The sequence below is a fragment of the Colius striatus genome, chromosome 1 (genome assembly GCF_028858725.1).
Source record: "Colius striatus isolate bColStr4 chromosome 1, bColStr4.1.hap1, whole genome shotgun sequence".
Taxonomy (NCBI): Eukaryota; Metazoa; Chordata; class Aves; order Coliiformes; family Coliidae; genus Colius; species Colius striatus.
This window is the reverse complement of record NC_084759.1, coordinates 19,511,350-19,529,013: the sequence shown is the minus strand read 5'-3', so window position 1 is coordinate 19,529,013 and position 17,664 is coordinate 19,511,350. Positions and strand designations below refer to the sequence as shown.

The following is a 17,664-nucleotide window of genomic DNA, read 5'->3' as shown; positions in this document are numbered from 1 at the left end:
ATTGGCTGCTGTCAGAGTGGTGTGTGGGGGAGACCTTTGGTCTGCCCCAGGGTGCAGGGTCCTATGATGCCATGGAGATACATAGAACTGGATTTTCTTGAGGAGAGTAAAAGAGCTTTTAGTTTTAGTGTTTGAGTCTGTACTACCCACAGCCTTTTCAAAGCCCCCTGCGCAGTGGGTAAGCCAGCTCAGCATGGGTTTGGACAGGGTCACTTGTGGACTCCCACCACAAAGGACAGCCTGTGCCTCCTCCAGTCCCTGCCTGATCCTGCCAGGAAACAAACCCCCCACCAGCTCACCCCAAATGAGTACTTTTGTGGTGGTTCAGTTTGTGGCTGTACAAATTTGAAATGTCCTTGTGTAGAGGAGGGAGAATAGATCCCCCCCATCCTGGCAGCATCCCGTGGTGGCAAAAGTGCACAAACAGTTCATTCTGCAAAAATCAAAGTAAATGACTGTTTCTCAGAGATCATTTTTAATGTATTTTTGAGAAGAGCTTCGTGGGGTTTTGATCTCGTTTTCCTTTGTCAGTCCAGTCAGTTTTCCTCACTGGGTGGGGGTATGACATGGCAGAGAGCTTGTGCTCCAGGTGATTAAAGGCATGTAGTCTTCACTTGAAGAATTCCAGGATCATCAGCACTTCAGTGTTGCTTCTGTTTGCTGGGTTGGGTTTTTTTTAAATGATGTGTTGGGAAAAAAAAAAAAAAGCGTGAGGCTCTGTATAAACATCTTACAGTATGTAGTAACCTGATTTTACTGTGCTATCCAGCAAGCATCCTTGCAGAGAGAAATAGTAGGGAAGTTTGGGGATTCAGAAGAGAACTCCTACCAGTCTCCTGTGCAGTGCAGCACAGTCTGGATTTTCGTAGGAAGATGTCATTAATATTGCAGGGCAATGTTTGGTCTTTCCTTCTCAGCCTGAGGCAGAGCTGGGGGAAACCATGTGATTTCAGTGGGTGTTGAGACGTTGCCTGTGCAGAAGTGCCTCCAGAGTTTTGTGAATGCATCCCTGGTGGAAGCAGTCCCCAGTTAAAGAACAAGCTCAGCTGAGCAACTCAGTGTGCAGGTAAAGGAGCCATAAAGCTTACAGAGCTTTCTAAACAGTAAATGTAGTTCTGTGTACAAGCACAGGCTGCAGAAAGCTTTGCACTCTGCTGATGGAAGCAGCTCCTGCCCTCGCTTCCACTGCATCAACTGATGCCAGAGTAATGCAGGTGTAAGGGTTGGTAAATGCTGGCCCATGGGGAACGAAAAAGTCTCCATCCTCCTGTCTTTTCCTGGGAGCAGTCTGCTGCAGCCTTAGCACTTCAGCTGCCTGTGCCTTAAATAATGATACAGCATTTGTCTGTGAAGCAAGAAAAGTTTTAACAGCCATGCAAAAAATACCTTCATTGTTCACTGGTATAATGTAACAGACTGATACTCTGCACAGTGTTGTAATACAAGGAACTCCCAGCTCCCATCCAGATAGTCTTCCCCTTTGAATTGCAGTCATTTGAATATAGATTGAAATCGCATTAAGCCGCTGTAATGAAAAACAAATGCACTCCCTGGCTTGGTACGTTCGAGCTGTTGGGGCACTTTGGGAAGATGTGGGCAGTGCAGGCAGCTGCAGGCGCAGTGTGGCTGGGGCCAGGCAGGCAGGTTTTTGTTTCTTTTCTGGAACTTCCTCCCTAAGGGCACCCCATGATGTCAGCAAGCCGCCAGCCCTTCGCGGCCAGGCTGAGCGCAACGCTGGCAGCTCCCAGCCGGGCTCGGCCTCACAGGCACAGCCAGGAGCTGAAGGCAGTGCAGAGGTTGTGTCTGCGCTGCCAGGAGCTGGGAGCCCTGTGTGATCCTGCGCCAGCGCTTTAGTACTGAGCATCACCTGGTAGAGGTCAAAGCCGTGCCCTGGGGTGGAGTCTGGCGGCAGCATGGTAGCCAGGGGGGGAATGGCGCGATTTTGGAGTCTGGAGAGCCTGCAGATGGGTACGTGTGAGTAGAACATGCTTCTCTCTCTTGCTCTTTTTTTACTGTGTTTTTAGATTGAACTGCTGAACTGTGGTAGTCAGGGTGCTTCATTCTAATCACTCTCATACCGTGTCACCCTCGGGAGCCTGCAGCTTTACATGGGTGTCAAAGCTGCTGTGAAGTCCGAGTCAGTCCCAGGCTGCCTTTGAAGTTTTGGTGTCCCGTTGGTGGGACCAGGAAAGCCCACCCCTGCCTGCCTCTGATATTTCTGTCTATAAACAACAGAGGAATAGATGTAGAATGCAAGCGACTGATTTTCTCTTGAGTCTCACTATGAAGACAATATAGGCTTGTTGATTTGGTACAGAATAATGAACAGTTATCGGTCCCAAAATTGCAGTCATTTTTCATCTGGTGCCAAATGAATTAGGTTGGTTGATGTGCTGTTGTTACTGGTACAAACCAACAGGCAGTACTATTAGTACTTTGGAGAGGTATAAGGCATCACTGGGATTAATTTTTTCTGATGTTGCTTTATAAGCTAAAAACCAATTTAATTAATTATTTATGTGCAAACTTTTTTTTAATAAAGCAGTTTCAGTAAGTTTCACAAGATGTATTTTAACAGTTGATGAGTGCTCACATGTATGAGTTTGTAGGGGAAAACAACCCTTGTTTTTTAAAATAGAGATTCTGCATCTTCCCTGGTTAGGCAGATGATACCATTAATGTGAGTGGGTACTTAAAATTTTGGGGAGTCAAAGAGAACGGTCAAATAGCCATGTTCTCTTACATGAAGACTATACCATTTTTTTTCCAGTTTAAAAGGAAAGAAAAATCTCCCAAGTTTTTTAGTGAATCGGTACAGTAATCGACTTTGATCTGTCTTGCAAATGAATACTCAAATGTCCAAATGAATACTCAAATGTCCAAAGATGCTTACAATGGTGTGATCACCCAAAAAGAGGGGCTTGAAGTGTTTCTCCCTATAAGGTAAATAATAGACAGGCAATGACATGTCTATTGGTTATGTGGGCGTGTGGAGTAAAGCCAGAAATCATCTCTCTGCAACTCTCACCCATCTGGAGCCCAGAGTTCAGCATGCAGGCAACTCAGAGATAGGCACAGAACAGGCAGGGCCAGGGCCTTGTGGCTCAGCCTTGCTGCCAAGTGAAAGTGGCAGGTTCAGTAACTCCACTTAAAGGTCCTTTCCCAGGCACTCAGGAGTGAGAGAGATGCTCTACAGGCTGCATGGCAGCTTATCTGGGACACAGTGACTGTGTCCCAGAAAGGAGAGTTCAGTGCTAGCAACCCATTCTGAATCTTTTTAAAATTAGTATTATTTTTTACTTTAAAAAAAAGGATTTTTGAGCACTGTATGATCTTCAGACTCTCTAGTTATGCACACCTTGGGCCTGCCATAGGAATAAAGCTTTAGGGGTAAATTAACAAGGACCAGAGAGTGCACTCAAGCACTGGGCCACTGATCATGAACACTTCTGTGTTACTAGCTCATCCCCTGATCTGCTTGAACATTACAGCCATCTTTCAGAGGCAGACCTGTCCCGAAAGCATCCAGCGCTGAGCAGTGTGGATATGAGTCAGTATGTCAGTATGGCTCCCAAAAGGATCTGCCACTCGGCAACGTACCCCAAATGGGCTTTACAGTTTTATACAGTAATTGCAGACTTACATGCTCATAGTGACAGTCACTTACATTATGTTTCTCTTGGTTTGTGTGGCTATGTAATAAGATGAAGCCCACTGTCATCTCTATTTCTTTACAAAGCTGCCTCTTTGGTCAGAAAATGTACAATTCTCAAACCAAGTGGGTTTTTTTGTGATTTGGTGCAGTTTTTTCTCAGCCCAGCAATTTTTCTGTGCTCAGCTGCCATGAGTGCCTCAGTGCTGCCAGAGCTCCCCAGGGCAGAACAGGGGCTGTGACAGTGGCCGGCCCTTCCTTCACAGGTGGGTGGGCATCCCTGCAGGCAATATGCCAACGTGAGGGCACTCAGCCAGGGACTGACAGTGAGTGGCCCCTCTGACTGCTGGGGCCCTTTGGGCTCACTCATCCTCCATGGGGGAAATGGTGTGGAGACCTGCCCTCTGGTTCAGGTCATTTGAGGTTTCCTCTGGGTGAAAAAGAAATAACAGTTGTGGTTCTATTTTTTGCACACAAAAAGGAGACTTTCTCAGTTTCATCAGCTGTGAAATGAGAAAATGCCAAAGAAGAGTAAAAAGCCTTTAATGTCAGAAAGACGGTTTTCCTGCGAGCTCTGCTGCCTTCCGCTTCTGCTGCTACTGCTACATTGGTGTCAAAAAAGGCAGCTTCTCAGTGATTCCTCTTGTATTGTTTTTCTTTTTAATCATAACAATGATGAAGCAAACAGCTGTTGCACCTTTGTTTTAGTTGCTGCAGATGGTGGGACTGAATCTTCAGCCTTAGTGGACGACAATGGTAGTGAGGAAGATTACAGTTATGAGGAGCTCTGCCAAGCCACTCCAAGGTACCTGCAGCCTGGAGGGGAACAGCTAGCAATTAATGAGGTAACCTCCTGGGCTTTGCATTGCTGTAATGAAGGGGGTGGGGGGATGAGGGGGTGGAGAGATGTTTTCCACATGTCTGAGGTCTCCTGTTAATAAAAATGCAATGACAGTAGCCAGCACAGTGAAGAATCCAGCAGCCTCTCTCTGGCAGAGCCTATGAGCAAATGCCAAGGGAAGAGCACAGTGACTAACACTTCACTGGCAGTGTAACTGGTTAGCCTATGTAGCTGCTCTGGAGTAGGACCCTATAATTGTTCTCACTAAGAATAGACACATACATTTTTGAAAATCTGGAGTTTTAGTTTTGTCCTGTAATAGCGTGGGCACTAATGCCATATTTTGATCCTTAAGTAATTTATAAACAGTTCTTTGTCTTTTGTCCTTCATGACCTAATTTTCTTCACACCTCAGCTGATAAGCGATGGCAGCATTGTCTATGCAGAAGCTCTCTGGGACCATGTGACTATGGATGATCAAGAGTTGGGCTTCAAAGCTGGAGATGTCATTAGAGTTCTAGAAGCTTCCAACAAAGACTGGTGGTGGGGAAGAAATGAGGACAAGGAAGCCTGGTTTCCAGCTAGCTTTGTCAGGGTGAGTAGCTCTCTTGCTTTTGCACCACTCTCTTGAGAAATTCTTAGCAGGGTGCAACAGCAATGGTCGTGGCATTACATTTAGATGAAGGGCTTGACCTTCAGCATCTTTGTATCTGAATGTCAGTGGTGTAATTCCTAATAACTTCACACGGAAAAAAGCAATTGACTCTCACCCCAAGATCTCTTCCCTCCTCTGGCACCTTTTACTTTGGGTTCTGGCTTTGTGTTGTTCCTTTGTAACCAAAGAATTTCTCAAGCAGAAATGAGGGCAACAGAGAGCTCAACCAGGAGAAATCAGTGTATATGGAGAGGACACAGCAATTTTCCTGAGGAAGTGGGGAAAGCTATGCTGCAGGGTAAAACAGGGCTTAATGTATTATCACAACATTGTGTGGGAATCTGGTCCACAGTCTGAACTGCCCAGTCAGAACTCAGACAGATTAATGACAGTGTAACTCTCAAATGATAAACAGTTGAAATACGTTTTAGAAATTAAAGTACTTTTTGAGAGCTTGTAATGGAGCTTGGGCCACACTGTATAGAGTACTACACAAAGTACAGGAGGTGGTGCCTTTGCCCTTCCTGGATCTCTACAGCTGACATGGGCAATCAGACAAAAGTCAAAAAGGAGGTGCTGTTATCCACATTGTACAGATGGGGAACTGGGGCAAAGGGAAACTGTTTGAAGGTATTGGAGTTGTCTGCTTGTGTAATTTTTACCCAAATGCCTCTTGGCCAAAATAACACATAAACTATTAGTAAGGGTCAGAAATAAGCTGAAACCTGAAAAGTACACAGGCAACACAACATGGTGTCTCTCAGGTACTGTGAGTAGAAAGCCATGTGTTCAACCAGACAGAAATCTCTGTGTTTTATTTGAATATGCAAAGGGTAAAATTAAATAAATCCTGTGGTGGAACTCTGTCTGAAAGATAAGAATGGGACTATTTCCATAGCAAATCCTCTCTTAATTGCAAGAAGTTTGTATCAGTTTCATCATGTTTTGGACAAGTTTCATGCTGTATTCTAATTTGCCTTGTTTGTTCTGGCTGCAGCTGCGAGTTAATCAAGAGGAAGTGCCAGAAAATTGTAATAGTGTCCAGGATGAAGAACAAGATGCAGATATTAGCAAGCATCGTCAGAAAATAGCTGAAAACAAGGATCAGATGAGAACCAACGTTATACAGGAAATTATGAACACAGAACGAGTCTATATCAAGCATCTCAAGGACATCTGTGAGGTACATGCTTTAACCTGAGGTCATTCTACTGACTTTATGCAAACAAAACATCTCATATAAGTTGAGAACAAGAGTGGTTTCTCATATGAAAATACTCCCCAATTGTGCTTCTGAGGCCGTCAGTCAGACCCTTCTTGTGTCCTCTTATGGCTTTCTTCTCTGCCAACTGCCACCACTTCCCTTCTTTAAAAAAATCATTCCACTTTTGACATGGGAAAAGTGCCTCCCTTATCTGGCTGCTATTTCCATAATAATGAGAGAAAGAAGTCCAGTTTATTTAGAACTTTTTACCACTTGGTTTAGATAGAAAACTTTCAGTAACTCTAATGTAATAAATTAGGGTTCAGGTACAGAGCTTTTTTTGAAAGTAATTTGCAAAGAAAACATTTGGTGAGTGAGATTTTTTTTTTTTGTTTTCTCCCGGCAAGAGATTTTTGCTGGATGCTTAGAAACTACAAAGACGTCTTTAAATGTGCTTCAGAGCTACCTTGTTTGTTTGAATCATAATATATGAGGGTTTTTCTGCTTTTTCTTCAAATTTTGTTGGAAGCCGACACTTGGACAAGAAATTTCGTAACACTTTTCACTGAAGCTTGCTTCTTCCAATGTGGACTGTGATGCATTGGAACTGTATTTGACTTGTATTTGTGGTTAGCATCTGGAAGGGTGCTAAGCAACCTGCTAAAACTTTGCACTCTTAGTTTGCTTGGCCTTTCCCTGTGTTAATTGTGTTGTCATCCTTTAGCTCATCACTCATTCTTAGATTCTTTCATGGACAACAAAGTAGACAAGACAGCAGTGGTTTGGTGTTTTGGATTTTGTTTTGCTTTGGTTTTTTTTTTAATTGGGCTTTTTAAATGCATTTTGAAGAAAGAAAGGAAAACAGAAAGACAAAGTTTGGTGGCTAATTAGTTAATTTTGAACCATTAAACATGAGTTTTGTCATTTAGATTCACAGTTTACTTAGGCTAGTAAGCTTGACTGTGTGCCTAACAGATCAGGGAGGAATTTGTACACTCAGCTGTGTCACTGCTGTGGTTAGCTGAGCTTGAGGACATGACTTTCATATTTTACTGACCTCTTATTCTTAAATCAATATTAATACCTTTTTTTTTCCTAATACATATTCTATAACTGTTAAAAAATCTGGCATGCCTCTGAGTTTAGTACAAGAGAGCAAACACATGTTTTCCAAGTAAGGAAGTGATACTTCATTTTCCAACATGTGGGGCAGAGATGGTCTGTTTTCATCAAAGTGGATCTGTAGGGTGGTGCAGATCACCATCTGAAATATATACTCAAGTATATATTGAAAATACATGAAAATATGCTCAAGTAAGACTAAGCTAGAAAAGCTACTGCAGGTATTAATCCGAATTTGCAAGCTCTGCACTAGAATGAATTACTAGTGCTGGTGTGGCCCGGAACATGAAGCCGGAGTATACTCAGAAAAACATTTCACATTCAAGAAGCATATGCAATCTGCATTACAAAAGCTGCACAGGAATTGGTTTACCTTCTCAGATTTATCCTTCTGACAGTAGTAAATGTGGTAGCTGACTTGCAGCGTGATCACTGCACAGCTCTCAGAGCAGATGGCTGTGGAAGAGACAGAAATATTCATAGCAGTGCCAGCAATTTTCAGAGTTGCTTCCTGGTAAACCTCACCAGAGCAACTGCAAGGCTTTTAAAAACTATCTGCTCCCAGAAAGATTTGGGAGGAAGCTGCCTGAAAGCAGCCAGACAGAGGAGCCTGGCAGATAACCCCTGTCATAGCAGTTAACCTTCGCACCCATCTGTACCCCAGCACCAGAACTGATAGGAGACCTTGAGCACAGTAGCTACTGCTGGATATTCAGCCTCTGTGCTGTATCCTTTTCACCAGGCTCAGCTTCGAGGAGCAGGTACTTGAGGATGGGCTGGCTGCGGCTGGCAGCTGCTGCTCCGGGGGTTTCAGCCCAAAGAGTTTTAAAATGCCTTTGAAGCAAATTCTGCTCTACCATCAGTTGTGCATCTGCTTAACGCTGGGTATGAGTAAAGTGAACTGGACCCCTGTGATGTTCTTACAAGTAAAGAGAAAAAAAAGGAAAAATTATTGTGATTTTACATGCAGTCTTGCCAATACTGTTACATCCTACCAGTATCATTTGGATTTTACCAAACAGAAGCATTCTGAATGTGTTCTTCATTTTGCTTCTCTGGCTTAGACCATGCCCTACGTGCCTTCTGGTTAAGAAACTAGTACTTTTAATTGACTTTATATTAATTGATTTAGGGTTTATTCTTGTCTACATAGAGAAAAACTGTTATGACACAAGGAAATTGCGATGAAAAAGCATGGCAGCTACAGTAGTAGTAATCATAGAACCTTACACATGGCTCACCTCCAGCTTGGAGGGTGGTCAGAACAAGGAGCTGCAAATGGGCTTTGCACCCTCTGCAGGTTTCTGGTTCCCGGATACGTTTACGTTACTGTGAGACAGAAGTTGAATTACAAGTGTCAGTTTGTGTAACATTTCCAATGCAGATCTGAAATTGCATGTCTGTGTGCATGTGTGGATATGGCTGGGAAACCACTCACCCGTAGATCCTGGGTTTTTCCAGCTCAGATGGGCTTGTTCAGGGAGGAAACCCTTTTCACTTCTTGAGACTGACGAGTGCTGTAAATCTCGCTCGCAGGGTTACATTCGGCAGTGCCGCAAGCACACGGGGATGTTCACGGCTGCGCAGTTGGGAACCATCTTTGGGAACATTGAAGATATTTACAAGTTCCAAAGGAAGTTTCTGAAGGATCTTGAGAAACAGTACAACAAAGAGGAACCTCATCTAAGTGAAATAGGGTCATGTTTTCTTCAACATGTAAGTCACAAAAGTTGATTTTATTTATGAAATCAACAAAAGATGATTTTCTTTATGCTTTTACCATGTTAAGAGGGAATTTTAGTAACATGGGCTCCTCAAATACTAAACTATGTCTAGGCAGCATTTTTGAATGTAAAATTATTTACAATGAAAGAATTATTTAAATGTTTTAGTTTTCTTTAGCAAATGTGTATCTTTGCACACAGTTGTAAGTTTCCTTTACAAACCTATAATGATCACAGATGAACTGGACTATTTGCAGTGATCTCATATTGGGCAAGCAAAAACTTCCTAAAGAAAATAAGAAAAAGAGGGGGTGGGGAAAAAAGGCTGTGAATGCATATGAGATACTTGCTAAGCCTATAGAAGTCTTGCCCAAAGTACTTCGTAAGGTGGGTTTGACTCAATCTTGACTCAATGGAGGCCTCTATTTCTGTTTTCTTACAAAGAAGTTACATATTTTTGGTGGTTACAAAGTGGATTTTTTATATAAGAAATTGATTAATTAATCTAACTAGATATAATAGATGTTACAAAAAATACTTTCCCTCCTTTAACTTTAGTTAAAGCTCTAACTTTTTTTTTTCTTCTTTTAATAGCAAGAAGGCTTTGCTATTTATTCAGAGTATTGCAACAATCATCCCAGTGCCTGCATTGAACTTTCCAAACTAATGAAACAGGGCAAATACCGTCATTTCTTTGAGGCCTGTCGCTTGCTTCAGCAGATGATTGACATTGCCATTGACGGTTTTCTTCTCACACCCGTTCAGAAAATCTGCAAATACCCTCTGCAGCTTGCAGAATTGCTCAAGTACACCACTCAGGAGCACAGGTGAGAGACAATAACAATAACACCTAATTACTCAGGCTTGGTGATGCAACACTGAGGCTTTTGAGATCAGGAACAAAAGTCCCATTGACCACTGCAGGCAGGAGCTCCTCACTAGATGGGTATCTTAGAACAGTCACAGATATTAACAAAAATAGTACCTGAAAATGCAGCTCAGGAGACTGACAGGATGCAGGACAGAATGAGGAATAAGTAAAAGAGGGAGAAGAAAAGGAAGACAATGCTGAAATAGGGTACAGGGAGAATGAGGAAGAAAAAAAGCCAATGTGTCAAAGAAATAAAGGAGAAGGAAATTCACAGAAGAAAGGAGAAAGTCGACTAAGTGTTGTAGACACAAGAAAAGGTAAAGAAGGCCTTAGAAAAAAGCCCACAATTTGAGCATGTTAGGAGGGAATTATTTTTTAGACTCTTATTAGTAATAAACATTGCCTTTGTTTGCAATAAAGTCCAAATAGTAGATTTTCAGATGGGATAAGTAAGAATTTAAGTTGCAGATTACTAGCCTTTCTAGTATACCCCATTGCTGATTACATCTTTGACTAAATTAGGATTTTATCTTTAAATATCTGCCTTTTTACTGTGTACAACTGAATGAAAATTGTTCCATTATGACCCTTGTGCACAAAGTCCAAATGCAGCCTAAGGCAATGCTTCCTTGGCCAAAGTCTGCACTTCTTTAACCTTGAGAAGACTCCCCTTGGAGACCATGGGGTTTTTTTCAGGGGCAAAACATAGGGGATATGAAGTACTGACATTCAGGTGTGAAATGCCTCCATTCAGTTCTGTGGCCACCTGGGAAGTCGTGCAATAACAGTCACTAATATGGATACCTCTTTCACTGCTACTAATTTCAGAAAGATTATTCTGTGGGCCATTACAAATCTGCAGATGAAGTGACAGGAAAGTCTTGTCATCTTCCACCCTTTGTACCCATTTTCTACATTACAAGCCCACAAGCACAGACAGGTGCCTGGTGTACAGACATGCTCCCAAACAGGCAGGCCTACACCCACACAGAGCCTTGGGAAAGCTGCAGCCAACTAGGGCTTTTTTTTGGTAGCTTTTTGTTTTGTTTTCATAAAAAGTTTGAAGGTTGGACTAGATGATCTCTAAAGGTCCCTTCCAACCCCTACCATTCTATGATTCTATGATCCAGTGTGCACAGCCTGCCATGAAGACCACAGGTTATGCAGAAAGTGTGGAGCAATGTACATGCCAATAGAGAAGGAAATGAGATAAAGAAGGTTAAGGGGAGCAGTGTGGATATCATGCAGTCACTCTGTGGAACATCTCCCTGATGTTAGTATGACCCTATTGTAGCTAATCTCACTTTCTCTATACAATGTGGCAGAAAAGAGTTTCCATAGATATAAATAGAGAGGAGAGTAATAGGCAGGTTTAGAAGAGAACAACATCCATCAGCAGCAGCTGATGAAAATAGGAACTGGCACAGAAGCAGATAAAAAGGACAGCAAGGCTGACCCCTTTGCAGGATTTGTTTCTGGCTCATGCCGGTTTTCACCTCTGTCTCTCTTTTCTGCAAGAGGTGTTCTGATAAAGGAGGGAAGGCAATTGCTCTGCTGGGACTGTAAGACAAGAAATACATCTCTTCCTTTCCCTCTTCTCAGTGACTCCATTTGAGGAAGGTGAAGGAGTGCTGGATGCTATTCAAAGGGGAATGAAAAACTGCCTGCAGGTTGGGGAGATTCAGAAGCATGTGGGGAGCTCAGGGAAAGAAGGGAGGAAGCAGAGCAATGAAGGATGGGAGGCTTGCAGTTGACATGGAGAAGGCAGGGGAAGGTGACTGTCTTGGCTCTCGCACAATTGCTCCATAAAAACAGGCTTCTTTGTCAGTACTATCTCCTTTAACTCCTCTCTTCAGTGCCTGTGTTCCTGGCTCCCTCATTCACTCTGAGGCTGCTTTTGATATTTTTTGCTACCAACATAGCATCCTCGCTTTGCATTCACTGACATAGCCATTGGGAACAAGAAGGAGAAAATATGATTGTTAAACACAGTTAAGGAATGCCCTTCCCAATCAAATCCCACTAAAATATTGCTTAAAACCAAATTCCTTGGACGAAATGTAAGTATCAAGATTTCCATCATTGTTTTGAGACAGTATTGCTGTTCATTAGTTTACCTCCTTTGCCTCCTTCCACCAGTTTAATAATTTGCTCCTGGACAAAGCCTAGCAGCACTGAATTGTACAGACTACTGTGTGAGGCTCAGCATAGCTGAAAATCAGGGGTCACTTCTTTAAAGACCCTGGGTAGAGGGATAAATGGGTAATACAGGGTCATACTTTGAGCACAATGTCAGAGGTTGTGATTGCATGAGTCGTCTTTGAAATGTGCCTACATTTCACAGTGATTATAACAACATCAAAGCTGCATATGAGGCCATGAAGAACGTTGCGTGCCTGATCAATGAGCGAAAACGAAGACTAGAAAGTATAGACAAGATTGCACGTTGGCAAGTGTCTATTGTAGACTGGGAGGTAAGTGTCAGCCTGTCCCTTTCCTGAGCAAAGGTACTGTGTACAGTACTTCATGTCCCCTACAGGATATGTCTTTCTGTGTAGTAGGTCATGGTATCTACTTTTCAACTGGTCATTGCCCAGTTAAAAGTCCAGATGCTTCATTTGTAGGGATTCTATTACTGATTACCTTGTTTATAAATCAGGAAGAGCAGCATGTATTGATATGGACACTTGCCTTTGAGGTGACACTGAATTGAGATAACAAAATGGGTTTTGAAAAAAATGCTAGACCTATAGAATCCCCTTTGGGTTTTTGGTAATTCTGTCAGAACTTGAACCCACTTCTCTGACTTGTGAGCTTCCTCTCTAAGAAGAAATAAAGTAGAGCAGAACCACATTCATGGAGTTTGTCTGTATGAGGCATTCTCTGACATTTTCAAATCTAATAATAAAATTACAAGAAAAAACAATTGAGGCTTAATTATAGAATGAGACTAGTTAGGCACACAGTAAGATCTTAAAATGTTATTTTCTTACTACATATATGTAAATATGTATCTCTTCTTAGGGACCAGATGTGTTAGCCAGGAGCTCAGAACTGATCCACTCGGGAGAACTGACCAAAATATCAAAGCAAGGCAAAAGCCAGCAGAGGACTTTCTTCCTTTTTGACCATCAGCTTGTGTTCTGTAAGAAGGACCTACTAAGAAGGGACATCTTGTATTATAAGGATCGTATTGACATGGATGAGATGGAAATTGTGGACACTGAAGATGGCAAAGACAAAGACTTTAACATTACTGTCAAGAATGCTTTTAAGGTAATAAACAGAGCAACAGAAGAGATTCATTTGTTCTGTGCAAAAAAACAGGAGGATAAAAAGAGATGGATGGAAGCATGCGAAAGTGAAAGGAGAAGAGTTCAGGAGGACAAGGAAATGGGTGAGTGGAAGGATTTCCTCTCTAAAAGGTGGTAAAAACAAAGGGGAATGTTCTCGCTTTTACACTTCCTTATGCTTTGTGCAGATGTGCACTCTGGGACTGGTGTCTCTTTCTTACCTGACATGACCTTTAGCTGTGCAAGTGAAGCCTGTTCAGGTGTGTTTGCCCTGTTTATCACTGTGGGCCAAAGGTTCAGAGCAGCTGGCTGTGGCACCCGTGTCACAGCATAACCCATGTGACTCTGGTGCATTACAGAGCAGAATGAGATATGAGAGAGGACAAGATGCAATTCACAAAGACCAGTCAATGATAAAAATCCATCCAAAATCCTAACACTTGTGTCTGAATCATTGGCCCAAAACATCAGTTCCTAAAGGACACTTTATTGTAAAGCCAACCAGCAATACTTGTAGATTTATACTGTCCATATAATGACACCTTCTGTGACTGGGCCATTTACAGAGAAATTAAGCCTAATCCTGAGTGAGCAGGGGAAAACACAGCAAATCCTGGGATCAGCTTTAGACACACAGCCTGAAGACAGTGTCTTATGTGTGAATATATGTTTAGAATTCTTCTCCTGTGCTGAACATTGCAGTGTGATGTTATGATCCCATTGGGCACATCACTGATGGCTTTCACAAGTTGCTCAGTGTAGAAATTGTTCAGTCACCTTGTGCTCACAGGGATGGGTGGCGGCTGCCTTTCCTAATTCATCTAAACAGAACCCCAAAATAAAGTGGATATTGCAAAAGGGTGAAGGTGATGAGAAGGTAATAAAGCAATACAGAGGATGTGATGATGAGTATCCAAACAATCCCTCTTGCAACAACAGAAAGCCTCTGCTCCAACATATGAGGATTGTAGTACAGTTGTATGGAAGGAGGGTATGGAATGAACCACAGCACTTGCACTTTTTTGAGCATGACTGAGCAAAAGAACAGAAGGAAGAGAAAATGAGAACATTTTCCATTCCCATACCATATGAGGAGCATTCTTGTGCTCTTAAAATCTGTATCTATGCCTCCTTCTTTAGTGGTTACTTTGTGGAGCATTGGGAGAGTCTGTTGAGCAGGCGAAAAATGCTGTTATGTCAGGATGCATTTGAGGCCCACAGTCCTGCTTGTGCTGGGCAGCATCAGGTCTGTCTTGTGCAGGCAGTGGGGTGTTACTGTTCCCTCTAAGTGGCACTGCTGCAGAAATTCCCAAACATGAGGAAACTGAAAAGGTGTGGCAGCTACAGTCCTAAATGCCATTATTTATCCTACTGGGACCTAATGAAGATCAACATCTGATACCGAAAGGGGAAGGCATTCAACAGTAGTAGCAGTGGCAGTGATAATGAGGAGATTTGTTGTAAGAGCAGTAACCCTTAGTTAGGACTGGCTCACAGATTCCCACGGTGCTGAGCGCAGGGACTGCAGGGGAGGGTCCGTGGTGCTGGCTGCTCCTCAAGCACTGTGCCACACAGCAGAGAAAAGTCAGCATAATGAGAAACTGTGGTTTTGGTAGTGGCACATAGGCACGTGCAGTCTTGTCTGCACACGTGACATCCAGCATTCTGGAAACTTGCTCTTGAAGTGTTGCAACTCATTATTCCGATGTACCTGCTTTGGCACAGGTATCATGAACCACAGGAAAGACAGCTGAGTTGTAATAATGAATGTCCATCTGGTCTTGTGACTCACAGTGGCCTGGATGTTTTCTCTGTTACCCAGTTGCTTCTTTTCTACAATTTCTCTATTTTGGCATAACTGAACATTTCCCTTAGCAAACACCAGTGGAAAGGCGCCAGTATTCTCAACCTCAGGTTTAAATTTATCTTGTTGATTCTGAAAGCTATCTTGCTGGACTTCACACAAAGCCACTAATCTAACCAGTCCAAGAACAAATACATACTCTTAAAGTTCAGAATGGCAAATGGCATTTTATTTCTGTTTTCAAAGGCACTTTGATGCAAGTCACTGTCTCCCAAACCATATCTAACTTTTCTTAGCTTTTATGAATATATAGGAAGAAAAGGCCAGAGACAGAAAATCCTTCTCCTAACCACTAATAGTAAGCCTAAGAAAGTGGTCTGATCTCTGTTGATGAAATAGCTTTCATTTTTTTTTTAGTCTGTTTCCTCGTTGCTGTGAAGGAAAAAAAGCCTGCAGAATAAACTAAATTTCTGCTACCCCAAAATTATGGGTAATTGCTGGTATATTGTAAGTTAATAGGTAGATTTGTAATAAGTTCTTCTTAAGTTAAAATTAATAAAGAGAAATTTTAAAGTATATGAGATGTGCGGGAATATGCAAAATGGAACCAAATTTGATGCTAGCACAAGACAATTGAGATGCACATACATGTCTCATACACAGGGAAAGGAAAGTGGAGTGCCTATACATGGGCTCCAGAGGACACCAGTCACTGATGTCCCCTTTCACAGCTAATGTCAGGCTTCTCAATACGTGGCACAGAGCAGTCACACAGACTGCTGTCATGTGACAGGAGATAGCCGAGAGTTGACCACATACTGTAGCATCAGTGTCTGGCAGATTATGGGATACTCTCTTCTCTGAGGGGAGGGAAAGGTACCCAAATTTGTACTACTGCAATATTAGTGACTTCAATTTGTTACCCCAATTTATCTCAACATGACTCAAAAAAGAAACAACTTGTGGGAGTTCTGGTGGACAGCAAACTAACCATGAGCCAGCAATGTGCCCTTGTGGCCAAGAAGGTCAATAGCATTCTGGGATGCATCAAGAAGAGTGTGGCCAGCAGGTCAAGGGAAGTTCTGCTCCCCCTCTACTCTGCCCTGGTGAGATCTCATCTGGAGTCCTGTGTCCAGCTGGGGCTCCCCAGCTCAAGAGGGACAGAGAACTTCTGGAGAGAGTCCAGTGCAGGGCCATCAAGATGATCAGAGAACTGGAGCATCTTTCTTATGAGGAAGGGCTGCAGGAACTGGGATTGTTTAGTCTGCAGAAGACTGAGAGGGGACCTTATCAGTGCCTATAAATACCTAAAGGCAGGTTTCAAGAGGATGGATCCAGTCTTTTTTCCGTAGCACACAGTGACAGGACAAGGAGTAATGGGCACAGGCTGGAACATTGGAAGTTCTACTTAAATATGAGGAGAACCTTCTTTCCTGTGAGGGCGCCCTAGCACAGGCTGCCCAGGGAGGATGTGGTGTCTCCTGTGGAGGTTTCCAAGCCTGCCTAGACACCTTCCTGTCTGACCTTATCTAGGTGTACCTGCTTTATCAAGGGATTGCACTGGATGATCACTAGAGACCCCTTCCAACCCCTGCCATTCTGTGATCTGTTACTTGGTGGCTTGTAGCTTTCAGAAGTGTTAATTTACACTTTAAAAAAAATCCCTTCTTACCTGGATTTATCTATAAAAATAACTTTTTGTGTGATTAGTTCCCCACTGATTCCATTTGCAGGAACTGCAAAGTGGATTTTCCCAGCCAATCTACAGGCAAATTATTATTGTTCCAGTGAAAAATTCTCTTTACACTTATATAACAAAGTAAAACATACTTCTAACAACTTCAGGTGTATTATCATTTACTAAAAATTGTTTGAAATACAGTTTACATAGTTGATGTAATTTAATGTAATCAAGCATTAGATACAGAATTTTTACGCCAGTGCCTTAATTTACCCTTTGCCTTAGGAATGGAAATCTCTGAAAACCAGAAGAAACAAGCCATGCAGAATGCCCGTAAGTCAAGACATGGAAAAATTAAAGGTGAGTGTTCAGAATTGCATTACATTCTTACGGTGTTCTGTTGTTCTTTGTGTTAGGAAACAGCACAATCTGGCCATGGTTGAGTTCTTCAGTCTTTTAATTTTTTTTTAATGATTTTCATGAAGTTTAAATAATTTCCAGTAACCTGTATTTTAATGACAAACTCCACTGCCTTTCTAACCTATCTACTAAATAAACTCCCCAGTCTCCTTCAGAGGCAAGTCAGTATTCTCTTTATTAGAGAAGGAACTCATGAGATAAAGCAAGTGGTGGTTTACTTAAGGATATTAGAAAGTGAATGCAGAGGTTAAAATAGAAGTGAGAGTTACTGATTCCTTCCTTTGTTTTTCTTCAAACAGCTTATTCTTCTTTAGCAATTCTGTGCTGTGTTTAAAATATCCCAAAGTTCTTTTTGCAAGCCATGTGTTGCGGTACTTGGTGATGACACACTGAAAAT

General features: G+C 42.3%; 1 protein-coding gene across 5 annotated transcripts in view; it reads left to right on the top strand.

Moving 5' to 3' along the window:
• The window catches only part of SPATA13 (spermatogenesis associated 13), a 79,612-nt gene that overhangs the window by 57,309 nt on the left and 4,639 nt on the right, over positions 1–17,664 (top strand). For all 5 annotated transcript variants that reach the window (XM_061992809.1, XM_061992817.1, XM_061992800.1 and 2 more), the window contains 8 exons: positions 4,361–4,497; positions 4,909–5,088; positions 6,146–6,331; positions 9,011–9,190; positions 9,793–10,025; positions 12,414–12,543; positions 13,094–13,466; positions 17,133–17,207. In XM_061992809.1, the coding sequence (XP_061848793.1) occupies positions 4,361–4,497; positions 4,909–5,088; positions 6,146–6,331; positions 9,011–9,190; positions 9,793–10,025; positions 12,414–12,543; positions 13,094–13,466; positions 17,133–17,207 (1,494 nt within the window). The remainder of the gene's footprint in view (positions 1–4,360; positions 4,498–4,908; positions 5,089–6,145; positions 6,332–9,010; positions 9,191–9,792; positions 10,026–12,413; positions 12,544–13,093; positions 13,467–17,132; positions 17,208–17,664) is intronic.